Raw genomic sequence first — 13483 nt, 5'->3', positions numbered from 1 at the left:
TGTTCACAACCATGTCTCCTTTCCCTTAACCTTTGCTTTTGTTTTCCCACATACCTCAGTTGCTGCTTCCACAAATGTCTATCTTAAATTGTCCTTATTCTTTTATCCTCCTCCAATTCCCAAATCCTGATCGTTGGTTTCTTCTTTATTAGAATTTTAGGTATTTTTACTTGTTTTAATTCCACAATTAATAATCTATGATCACCAGGGCCTGGATTTTGTTGACCTAAAAATGCTAAAAAGTGACCTTTAAAATTACCTTAAAATTATCAAATGATGTCCTAAAATTGACCTAAAAATCCCAAGTATTTATTGTTTAAAACTAAATTATATACATTTCTAGATATGAACAATATTGATAATTAATATTTTCTCTAATTTTTACATAGCTGTATGTCAATTCTTTGTTTTGGAATCTCAGTTTTCCTTAGAAACAAATTGTGCCGGTATGAAGATCTTCTGACACAATGTACTCCGTAAAGAGAAATGAACTGAAAAGGAAAATGTTCCTATAAAGATAATCGTAATCGCCGTCGGTTGCAGATTTAACTGTAAAACTATATTTAATGCCATATTATGTAGGTTTCAATATTTACCTCAGACCGTGTTGCAATACATAACTGTGACCATCCGTAGATTCTTGTAGGTAAGAGAACGTCGATTGTCGGCCAAAACGTTCTTGTACATCGGAAAGCTCCTTTCGACGTCCACATATGCGAAGGGTGCGTGCTTGAAGTGCGCTAAATCACTTGGTGACAGCTTTTCTTCAGTATCCACTACATTGAAACCTTGTATCTTTTTTTATCAAGAACAGATTTTAGTTTCCGAAATACCGACTCGCCAATTTCAATGTAGTACAGAAATATTTAAAATAGTTATATTTGAATCAGCCTTGTCAATACACGTATTAATGAAAGAAAATTATTTAATTCAATCAAACATGTTTCAGGAATTCAACCATTCCCTTCATGCATATTTTCCAAAGCTTCATGCGTTGCTCTCACCAAAGCTGTCGCTTGTTCGATTGTCACACCTCTCTCCTGAAGTCATGTAATAGCTGACGGCAGGGAGCTAAACTTTGCCTTTATGTATGCCAACTTACATTGTCAGCTGAAAACATCTCTTGGGCGATTTCGATAGCCCTGGCGTCTTGTGCTTCTAGAGAGTTTTCACTCGCTTCACTGCTAAAAAGTTGTCGCTGTAGTACTCGCACGCATTGGTCCACGTACCCCAACGTGTGAGTGCAGGCTGCGGAGGTAGTGGGATATCGGGAGCTATTGACTTTAAAGAGTTTCCTGCGCGATTGGGCCTTGATAAATACCTTTTTTACCTACGACACAAGTCTATCAATGACAGGAAAATTCTCCTTCATGTCTTCTACCACTCTGTGGAAAGCATGAGCTAGACAAGTTACACGCACCTTTCTTGAATAAAAAGCTTTGATAGCTTTAGCAGCTTTAACTATGTAAGACGCGGCATCGGTCACGAAAAGTAAAACGTCATCGTACCTCCAACCGTCAGGCCACAGCAGAACCATGGCCCTGTCAAACATTCGACATATTGTAGAATGATTGACAGATTCCAGGACTTCAGAAGTTGGCAAAAATATTTCTCCGGGATTATCTATTTCCAGGGTTTCTACAATTACATTAGCTACGTAACTACCTTCAACATCAGTAGTTTCGTCTACTGAGGCAAAAATCTTTTTTCTGCTTGTTCTTTCCCGTATTCTTTGAAGTGTTCTTTCATAGCAGAGCCGTATGTAATTTTTCCTTAGCATAGATTCGTTGGGAATGGGATGACCTGTATACCGTGCTAGGAACTGCCTTAGTTTACGAATAGTTAGTTTATGAAAAGGAATATTTGCTGTGACAAAAACTTCACACAGTTCATTAAAAAAGGCTGAGGTTGTACCTCTGCTTGATGATGCTTTTTGCATGAGTAACTGTTGAGTACTTTTCTTTCTGCTGATATTCTCAATACCGTGCACGTGTTTCGCGACTGACGTGCTGTTGAACAGTGAATCTTTTTGCTGCTGCCACTTTCACTTCACACACTTTACAGAATAGTATTTCACCATCTGTAGAAAAGGTATCTTCCCCGAATTCAGAGACAATTTGTCTCAAATGACCTGCCTTCGATGGTTTTACTTTTGGCATTTTAACACGCACTCGAAATGACATCTACAAACTGTACAACTAAAACTGACCTGAAGGAACAAGGAAATACAGTACACTGGCAGAAATACCTCACTGCTGATGTCACACTGTGAACACACTTGCCTGGTGAACTGATAAAGGCTTAGCTCTCACCTCCTGTTAAGACACAAAGGTGAGGGATGAGCAAAGCTACGTAGTCGGCTCACAACTGAGTGCAGAAACTTCCGAAGATCAACCTTCACGTAAACCTTAAAGTACATCAAGATACAGGAACTGGTTGGTTGATGATGTAAAACGTGGATTCTTATTTAAAAATAAGCAATAAGAAAAATCAAATAATTAAAAATGACAAAATAATGATACAAAAAGCGAAAACATGATCTAAAAATCAAATATTTCAAAAAATGATGAAAAATGACTTAATAAATACACATTTCTTTAATCTGGGGGGCCATGAACAGGATTTGTATATAACTTATCAACTTCTATGACGCACCAATTAAAAGATGACACGTCATTGGAATCCGGGCCCTGATGGTCACCTTCCATACTTTCACTGGGGATTATCTTTGTATTCATCACATATTTTCCCCATTCTCGGTCTGTTACTATAAAATCGACGAGTGTTCTATACTGTCCATCCCAACAATATCGGCTGATCTTATGGCTATTTTTTCTTCGTAAACCATGTGTTCTTTATTATCAGGTTATTTCTGATACAAAAGCCCAACAGTTTCTCTCCACCTTCATTTCTATCGCCATACCCATGTGGGCCCAGAACATCTTCATAACCCATACTATCAGTTCCCACATGGGCATTCAGATCTCCCATTATCATGATCCCATCTCCAACAATGTGTGTTTCCAGTTCATTGAGGAACTCTTCTTTTCTTCCACGCTACATCCTGTGTGTGGAGCATACACCTGTGCTATCTTCTATAGTTCCTTGTTACCTTGTATGTGCATTATTATAATTCTTTAATTTACATACTCAACTTCAGCTGTTGGTTGAACGTTCTGATTCACTATAAACCCCACTCCATTTCTTTTCTCTTTCCTGTTACCCATCCAGTACAAGGTGTATCCCTTTCTTAATTTCTTCATCCCTTTCCATTTTACTTCACTTAATCCCAGGATGTCGAGTTTTCGTCTGTCCGTTAGATCAATCCATTCATTTTCCTTCCCATTCATTGTTAAAATATTTATTGTTCCAAATTGGGTTTTGTTCTCTGATCTAAGTAACTAACTGACTTTTTTCTATCACAATTTTGTGGAGTCGTTCTTCAATTTCCGGAAACACTGCACTCTGCCCACAGAACGTTCTGCGATCACCATTACTTTTTAAAGTTTTTCCTTCTTACGCCAGTCACAAATACACGGTTCATCAATACTGTACTTTCTGCCGACAGCACAATTTCCGTATGTTTCAGCTTCACTTACAACGTTTTAGTTTCTTACGCACAGGAAATGACTGCAGACACCGTTTTGAATCCATCACTTACTATCGAGACAGCACTTTCACGGGACAGATATGGAACTCAAATATGAGCGAGGTAGACTTCCGTAACCAACAGTCTCAACTCTCGCAAAGTACGATATCCCGCGAGATCAGCTATTCACGCACCTAGCATGCCAGCAACACTTGCGAAACGAATGTTGATCGAGCATCCGCAGCAGTGGCTTTCATATTTACCGCATGTTTACCCATATTCTTGGGTTTACCATATTTCATTACCTTACATTTTACGTTTACATGCCACTGTAACCGTATTGAGAAAAAATCATATCTTGTTTTCTAGAAAATAACTAAAACACAACAAGACCTGAATGCCTGTTTATATGTGGTGTATTGAGTATGGTAACCATATTCAAATTTATTTCAGTATTCCATATAAACGTAGTAAGTATTTACAAGAACGAATGGCTTGAATGTGACCCGCACCCAAGATTTAGAACCAGTATTTTGGGGGAAAAGTGTGGGTGGCATTCGGGATTATACGTTATGTAAATGATTGATTGAACAGGATATCGATTTGAAAGTAACCTATAAGCTTTGCGAATCTTCCGGTGCAAGGAGTCATGGTGTTTTGGTTGGACAGGAGCGCAGAGTTTACAGTCAACGAATGAATGTGAGGATTTCTTATCTATTGCATAATGTGTTCATGGTTTGTCTTTTATTCATAAAGCAACTTGTTTATAGCGTGGCAGCAATGAACACAAGAAAATTACAAACTACCCGTATTTCTCCGAATCCAAGATGACGTTTTTTCCTCAGTATCTGTAGCGAAAAATCAAGGGTTGTCTTGCATTCGCGACCTACAGTAACGAACACTACTGGCAGCTACCACGGTAACCTAGCTGCTTCTTTTCACCCCCCTCTCTTGCGTGCACACAAAACTAATTGGCAATCAACGTCCGTCTCTCTATTATACATCACTAGCCACGGCGACCAGTTGTACAGTACCTCTGTGTAACGTCACTGGATCTCTGGAAATAGTGAAGAGAGAATGCAGAGGTGCCAACTGTTACGGAGTGTCCGTAATGATTACGGATTTCACCTCACAATTACAGAAATACGGTCAAAGGAAAATTATTACAGAAAAGCTGACATCAGAAAAAAATAATTTTCTATGGAAAAAAAGAAGATAAAAGAAGGAAAAAAGGCTTGAACGGATTTGTACATTTCTCCTAAATTGTCCTCGTTTCAATGCTTGTGAGTTGGCAACGATGCTTATTCTATCGTGACTTCCTTTTGCTACCCATAAGCGTTGTAAAATTCATTGTAAATGAAGGAGCTCAGGTGCTGCTCTTCTCCACTATACCGTATTTACTCAAATAATCCCCGCACCCTAACTTTAGGAAGGCTGTTTTTGAAAGGAAAAAAAAAAGCCAACATTGACAGAAATAAAACCCGTACTCCAATTTTGTGCACTCAATTCTTTTTTAAAAATATGCGGGTATATCCTTCAGTGATGTTGGATTTGCTGTGTTAGGTGTACCTGACAGTTGACAGAAAGAAGTGCGGCCTGCATTAAGCAATCTGCGCTGGAATCGCTTATGGTTCAGGAGACTAAAATCACAGTGTGAAGGATGCTTAAAGAAAAACTACACTGAAAAGCAGCTGCTTCGTGAGAAACAAGCCACAAGGAATGTTATCACAGAACTAACAGGTTGTGTTCAAATGTTATTGTGGAATATCATATACTTTCGAATGGACTGCTAGAGGGAAGAACAAAAAGGGTGTCATTATTGAGAAGGGAGGAGCATGATTGGACTGACTCGAAATTTTTCTCGGGGGGTTAGAGGGTGATTACTGATAATCCACTTCAAAGGTTGGCACCTCTGGAGAATGGCATTCTATTAGCCTCTACAGAAACGTTTCTTAAATCCGCATGATGGCATCAAAACCTGCGAGACTTTGAATTCTTAGAAAGGCCACGGTTACTCAGTGGCAGAGTTATAAAACGTATGCTGTGCCTGACGCTTAGTAAAATTAACAGTTTTACAGACAGGAGGAATATTTGTGATGGATCATCGTATTGTAAAGTTACGTGGAACAAGTATTGTCGGCAAATTTTAAGTTAATGGTTATTAAACACACAGAAATGAATAATAATTGTGCAGCCGCAAGAAAATACGGCATAGGCCTAACTATAGCCAATATTCAGTGTTATCGTGAAGACAAAGATAGCTTTAAAAAATGCGTACTGTACAAAAAAATGCATTCAGTGGTCCGCAACAAGGATGCTTTAAAGAAGTCGAAGATGAAATTGTAAGACATGTGCGCGAAAAAACTCAAGGGCAGAATGACAAACCACGGCGCAATAAAGTTATTTGTTGCCCTTCGATGACATTGTCTTTATTAGACCTATACCTCACTAGCCACTGAAGTCGGCCGGCAAGTCAGATGTGCACGAAAGCCTGTTGTACCTGATACTGAATAAAAGTAACAGTTTTATAGACAGCTGGAATATTTTCCTGATGGATTGTCGTATTGGGGAGACGCGTGGAACAGGTATTGCCGGCAAATTTTCAGCGGGTTCTCGTCGATAATACAATGCCAGTTTTCGTTGATGGTTATTAAACCTGCGGAAATAAAGAATAATTCTGCAGCCGCAAAAAAATAACGGCATATCTAAAACCAATGTTTGACGTTGGCATGAAGACAAAGATAGTCTACAAATGCGTACTGTACAAGAAAGGCATTCATATGATTTTATAAAGCACTTTTTAAGCCTGATTTATTTTTTTTAAGGAGAAAGCGGGGGGGGGGGGGGATTCGTCTTGCATTCTGGGTAGTCTTGCATTCAGAGAGATACAGTATTTTATTGCATAGAGTAAATCAAATCTGTAAAAAATCACTTAAAATGTGTATTTTTAACCTCGCCTAATATTTTGAGTTATCAATTCTCAACTCAGTCTCATAATATATGGAGAAAGCAAATTGATAGGATGGCTGTAAGTGTAATACCTAACCTCTGTAACCTTTTCAAGCGCACTTTGTCAACGTAAAACTTAGTTTGTGGTTCTACCAAGGGCATGAGGAATGAAAAACTGTAAGAATAATGTTCAGTTGTTGAATATATGTAATTCTCACAATATAAAACTCCACCTGTTCAATACTGTGCGTTTTAATCTTAAAGATTAATTAGTAGACATTTTATAATAATGTATACATGTTTCAGCTCTCTTGAGCCATCATCACTACAGTTAAGACATAAAATAGCTTTCAACTTGTTGAATAAAATCTCTCTCGATAAATTCAGTGTCGGTATTCTTAAAATACATGTCAATTAAAATACGTGATCGAGACAAACTTAGTTTGGTGAAAGTAGTATAATAATGTACAGCTTGTATTGCTCCATATGCTCCAGATTCTTTGGTACTGAGAGTATTTCTTGTTAGGTTGACAATTTTCCTTGATATACTACTATTGGTACGGGGTAGAACAGTGTCTGCTGACTGCTCTTCGTAATAGTGGTTCGGGTCAGGGTCTTTGAAATATTGATGCAGTGGGCCTCGTGGGCCGGTGGAGTGTTGTGTGTGTTGAAATGAAATGGTGTATGGCTTTTAGTGCCGGGACTGTCAGAGGACAAGTTCGGCTCACCTGGTGCAGGTCTTTTGATTTGATGCCGTAAACGACCTGCGCATGGTGAAGAAGATGAAATGATATGAAGTCGACACGTACACCCAGCCCCATGTCAGCGGAATTAACCAATTATGGTTAAAATTCCTGACCCTTTCGGGAATCGAACCCGGGACCTCTGTGACCATTTAGACATGGTGCCGGATTGGTGTTTGTTAACCTTTTGATCAGTGAGTTTTTGGTGACACAGACCACCAGGAGTGAGTTTTTTCTTGAAAATTCTGAATTGTTGATTTTAAGTTATTTTGATTCTAACTTTTCTCTATCAATAAAATCACATAATTCAAACTTATGGTACATAACTGATACCTTCAATTTAATTTAATTCAGTGGCGTAGATAATATTTTCTCAAAATATTGAAAAGAACAATAAAATTAACAAAAACATAATTCCTCTCCATAGGTGACCACTTTTGTAGCCTTTGCAACACACTGACTTGACAGTTTCACCCATCAAAATGTCTTTAGGGTATGGTACTCTTCAAAACAGGGGTGTACACACAGGGGTCTATCACACTCAACACACATCCACTTAGTGTCTGTTCTTTTGGGTGGTCTCTTCTTTGTGTGCTGACACACAAAACACCGCCGTTGTGGTTTCTGCTTTGATTGCGTTGGGGGTACTGGTTTCGGGAAATGACGTCCAGAAAGTTGTAGATTGTTGTCTGAAAAGTGAAGCAGTCTTAGAATGAGGGAAAAATTGTCGAGAGAGATCACTTTACCGAACATCGAAGTTTCGATCAATTTATTTGTTGACCAATAGTCTTTCTTCCTGTTTTTCTTCACATGGCCCATCAACAAAACAGTTGTCAGGAAAACATAAAGATTCTCCACGGTTATGCCTTGCCACTTATGTAACTTCGACTTTTCCTTTACGTCCGTATTTTCCGTAACAAATAAGTAGTACTTGTTCATTTCTGACACTATCAAGTTCATAATATTGCGATCTACAACTTCTTTGAAAATCGACACTTCAAGTCTTGACTCATTGTCATTATCATTCACACGAAGATTATCACTAACACCTGAATTTGAAGCATCAAAATGAGCAGATAGCGTAGGAAGAAACCTACCTACACAACTCCACTTTCTTTTTTTGGCTTGAACAGCTGACAGCTTAGCCTTCTTTGCGACAGCGGGTTGCACTTCGTCCTCAGTTTCCGTGTTGTCGTCTTCAGAGGAATTACCTATATCACTCTCATCGGACACAATATAATCACTATCATCAGCATAAATATCAATTTCATCATCAGACTCCTCGTTAGTCAAAATATTACTTATATCTTGCGGAGCAAGCCCGCATCCTCGACTTGATCCCGCCATTTGCACGTGTATTTATTTACAATCAGAGAGCGTTTGTTTCTACGGAAACCAGAGATGAGGGAAAAGAAAAATTATGTGTATTGTCAAGGAATAGACGTACAATGCACTCACAGGCAACAACAATAGAAAACAGTTCCCGCGTGTTGTCGTAATTCGTAGCAAAATCTCGTAAGAAGTTAGGTTACGTGACTACAGACGCGGCGACAGAACTTCATCGCAGAACATGCGAGATGTAACAAAACATGGAATAAAATTCGCTGAACATGTCAAACATCCACAAAATTGTTCTAGAAACCCGCCAGTATGATGTCAGAAAACAATTTCAAACATTCAACATGAAACATGAATAGACGGCGCTACTATTCAGGCGCAAACTACGAGGACGTAAATAGACGGCAGTACTCCCGTAGGCCACGCGCAACACTGCCGTAAATAGACGGCAGTACTGCTCAATGGGTTAATGCTACTGTTATGGTACTGGTTCTTATTGAAGGTGCAATACGATATGAATACCTATATGGATATACTGTACAGTATAACCTAACGCAGGCACAGAATCTGTTATTCCTTGCTGTGGAACACAATTTCACTGAGCTCAGTAGCTGCAGTTGCATAAGTGCGGCCAGTATGCAGTATTCGGGAGATAGTGGGTTCAAACCTCTCTGTCGGCAGCGCTAAAAATGGTTTTCCGTGGTTTCCCATTTTCACAGCAGGCAAATGCTGAGGTTGTATCTTAATCAAAGCCACGGCTGCTTCCTTCCCAATCCTAGCCCTTTCCTGCCCCATCATCGCCATAAGACCTATTCTGTGTTGGTGCAACGTAAAGCAACTTATTTTTTAAAAAATTTCTAGGCCAATTTAATCAGTATTGGTTTAATGAAATTTCAGTAAAACAAAGAATAATTCTAGTACCCACATGAGTTTGTTATACTGACATTTCACCAATAAATTGAATGCTACAGCAGTACCCATACTAGGGATATAATTACACTAGAATGATGTCAATGTTACTAAACTCTTAAGTCAGTCTCATGTATTGTCTACCTCACTAGCGTAACAGGCAGTGCTGTTGGCTGCTGTCCTCAGAGGCCTGGGTTTGATTCCTGGTATTGCCAGAGATTCAGAATTTAGGAGGGCTGGTAGTTGGGTTAAACTGTACATGCAGCTGACCTCCATTGTGGTGTGACTGAAAAGAACTGTGCTACTTCAGGTTGAGGACAAGTTTATTTACTTACTTACTTACTTACTTACTTACTTACTTACTTACTTACTTACTTACTTACTTACTTACTTACTTACTTACTTACTTACTTACTTACTTACTTACGTAACTTACTTACTTACTTACTTACTTTGGTCTACCGAGCAAATGGCTCCCTGGTTTGAGTCACGATGCTATCTGCTTGCATTGAGGAGATAGTGGGACTGAACTTCACTGTCGGCAGCCCCGAAGCTGGTTTGCTGTGGTTTCCCATTTTTACACCAAAGTGTACCCTAATTAAGGCCAGACCTGTCCGTGTTGGTGCGATGTAAACCAAATTGTTTAAAAAACCCTTTCATCTCGCACATTAACATTCATCAGCTTGCTCAGCTGCCGCCAGTGGCTACAGATAAAATGCCACTATCACAGCAGTATGTGGTGAGGTCACCATACAACTATAGTCATTCCTACCTTCCCCATATTTGGCGTTCCCTTTGAGGTTAATGAGGCTGCATGATTCATGATTTAGCTTTACCTGGTTGTATCTAGCTGATGGTCTGCCTTACATGTGAGCACGGTAGAATTCTTGAGCATTGCCTGCTCTATCAAAACTGTTTCTGAAGTTTTATGTTGGCTTTCAGAGATATTTTTGAAACGTGCTACCTATAAACAAGCTGCCATCTTCTCTTATTTGTAATATTCGGGATATATTTTGTTGAGTAATCCTGAAGTGAAAGGTTTTCTAATACAGTGATTGTATTTGGTTGTGTGAATGACAACTTTTAAAATAGTTTATTGGTGATTCTTTTTCTCATGCAACTTTTCTCATTTCAGATCAAAGGAGATGTAGAAAAAGCAATTTCAATACTGAATAAAGCAGTTGAAAAAGATAAGGTAAATATTCTTATATTTTATTGGCATAATCTAGAGAATTATTGTATTTATCTCCTGACAGTGACACCCAGACTGAGGTGGTTGAAAATGTTCAAGAATGTATAATTTTAAAAAACGTGGATTGGAACACAGTTGAGAAGGAAAGTGGTGGTTGGATAGAGGAAGAAGGAAAGATGCCATAAACATCCCAAACTGGGGAGAGTTGAAGGAGGGAAATGGATGATAATGATGAATGATGCAGTAAATCTTTTTCTTCAGTGGAACCAGGGTGGGGGTGGGAGCAAATAAGTAAATGAGAAACTTGCAGGTGTTGGTTAGTGCCGTACAGCATGTAAATACTTATCGTTCTGTGCAGAATTTTAACTGTCGAACTAGAGCTCTCCCTTCACGGACTTTGTGCCTGTAACTTTCGTACTGAATATATTATGATAATCATCATTTTCAATCTCCATCTCTCTCCATCCAGGTACATTTCTTCTTGGTCGGCTTCCCGTCATTCCATGCTTTTTGCTGCCAGGTCTTGCCTTATTTGGGAGATAGATCTCTTTATTAGTTAGCCTCTAGGCCTATTCCCATTCTAATATTTTCAAATCATTCCTTTGTAACTCTATTCTGGTCCATTTTCATTATGTGTCCAGACCATTTCAATATTAAAATGGCTGTGTTTGTTGTTTCACTTGATTCTCTTATGCATTACTTAATTTTGGATCTTACCTCCTCTTGTTTCTGGAACATTGACTTACTGTTCAGTTCTTACGAGTTTCGACTTGACATTTGAGCGCTGCTTTTTGGTGGAAGTTAAGTAAATTAATAAACAACCAATCATAGGCAGCCGATTGTTCCTACAGAGCGCGTTAAACTCAAGTTCTGGTTACCAGTGTTGTCGATCTGTTTACTATAACCGTGTGCTATCAGCTGTATGTTGTATTGTACTCAATTCATTTCGCGGTCTTTGTCATGTTCACTTGGTCATTCTTGACAAAGCACCAACACCGGTGGCTAGAAATAATGAGTTGAGTGGTTGAAGGAGCATATTATTTTGGTTGGCGATGACATGAGGAAGGAGAGCTCTCATGCATCTTGTGAAACAAAACAAGCCCTAGTACCCAGTTTACGTGGTGGATGGAATAGCCAGAAGGCATGGGCATAAAGTTGTTTGTCTTCCACCAAACCATTGCCATTTTAACACCATAGAACTGATTTGGGCCAAATTGAAGGATTATGTAGCTGCGAATAACAGACTCTTCACAGTTTCAGAAGTTGAAGGACTTCTTTGGGAAGCCATAGGCCATGTAAGTGCAGGCTGTGAGAGACAATCCAAGTTAAGTGAAGCTTGGGAAGTATCACAGACGATTATGTTGAAGACGTTATAATCTCGTTACAGTCAAGCGAGAGTGAAACCTGAAACAAACGATGACAGTGCCGATAGTGACTCAGAAATGAGTGGTGTATTTCCTTTGTAGGATTTTTTCTTTCCTTAGGAGGAATTGAAGCTATTAGCAACGTGAGCTGTTCTAGATGGTGAGTAGAAATTTCATTTTGTTGCGTTTTATCTGTTCGGGCATTGATCTGTTTTTATCTTATAGCTTTATCCTAAATATGTTGTGTTATTGTTAATCTTATGCATGTTACGTATGTTGCTACAAAGAATAATTGATTCTGGACTTATTTTCGAGTACCGTATTTACTCGCGTATTAGACCCCTTTTTTCCCCGACTTTTATAGCCAAAAATAGTAAACGGGTGTCCAATATGCGATAACCTCAAAATTTTGTGCAGTGAACACACGTCTTCTAGGCTGTAAAGAGCTATAAATTGTATTTGTAAACATTCTATACTATTATTTAACAAACTTTGAACGTATTTAAGTTATACTGGCTATTTTCTTCGGAAAGCATTATTTCTAAATGTAAAAAGACAATAAATGGTGAACACAACTTTTAGGCCTACGGTACATGTAAAAGTCCGTTTTAGTTACTCATATCACATCATTTGTTACTTCTCATTAATTCCTCTGGTGAGGTTGACTTCATACTCGATCCCGTAGAAAAAAGGGATAAGGGTATCGTGTTACATAATTAAATATTGTTACAAAAGAATTTAATGGCCAGTCATTTGTCTCCGTCAGTTCAGCAGTAGGCCTACCACACAGTAAACCTGATCACTGCTTTCATTTGAATTATCGCCGTGCGCTGCCAACTTCCCTGCCTTGCTACCGGCGTGTCGGCAATTCAAGTGATGTCATCTTCACTGCCATCTCGTCAGTCGCGTCAGCCATGCTTCATTCTCTTTGAGCCATGCACTGCAATCGAGTGTATACAAGGTCCTGTCTTTTTGAACCATTTAAAAATAATTTTGTTCCCGACTATAGAGTCTAAACAGTGTGAATCTATTCCCAAATGGTTTCTGGAGATGGTCCCTGATATTCCCAGTTGGTGTATATGTAGCAGAAGCCACTTCTTCCGAATAAAGCCGTACTGTAGAAGGCATGCCAAACCATCAGCCTGATAACTAGCGTATGTTACGAGTTGTACTTCCAAATGTAATACATAGTAACTGGAAACATTCTTTTGATAACTGTGCCTGTTGAAACACAGACCCTATTTTTAAGTACATTTCATGCTTGTTCTCCACATTTATCACATCAGGATTTACGTAAACGGCGGTCCATGAGATAAGATAGACCACATTGTTTAGGTTAGGTGTGCCAAAAGTTCCTCAACGGAAAGAATAAAAATAAATAACAGGAAAATATACCGCA

At 38.9% G+C, this 13483-nt stretch overlaps 1 protein-coding gene across 3 annotated transcripts in view; it reads left to right on the top strand.

The window, feature by feature from the left end:
* The window catches only part of LOC136885579 (pre-mRNA-processing factor 39), a 113949-nt gene that overhangs the window by 78606 nt on the left and 21860 nt on the right, over positions 1 to 13483 (top strand). For all 3 annotated transcript variants that reach the window (XM_067158235.2, XM_067158236.2, XM_067158234.2), the window contains exon 14: positions 10664 to 10723. In XM_067158235.2, coding sequence (XP_067014336.2) covers positions 10664 to 10723 — 60 coding nt within the window. The remainder of the gene's footprint in view (positions 1 to 10663; positions 10724 to 13483) is intronic.

This window comes from Anabrus simplex, chromosome 14 (genome assembly GCF_040414725.1).
Source record: "Anabrus simplex isolate iqAnaSimp1 chromosome 14, ASM4041472v1, whole genome shotgun sequence".
In the NCBI taxonomy this organism is placed as follows: domain Eukaryota; kingdom Metazoa; phylum Arthropoda; class Insecta; order Orthoptera; family Tettigoniidae; genus Anabrus; species Anabrus simplex.
The sequence above is the reverse complement of the archived record's forward strand: the minus strand, read 5'-3'. Positions and strand labels throughout refer to the sequence as shown.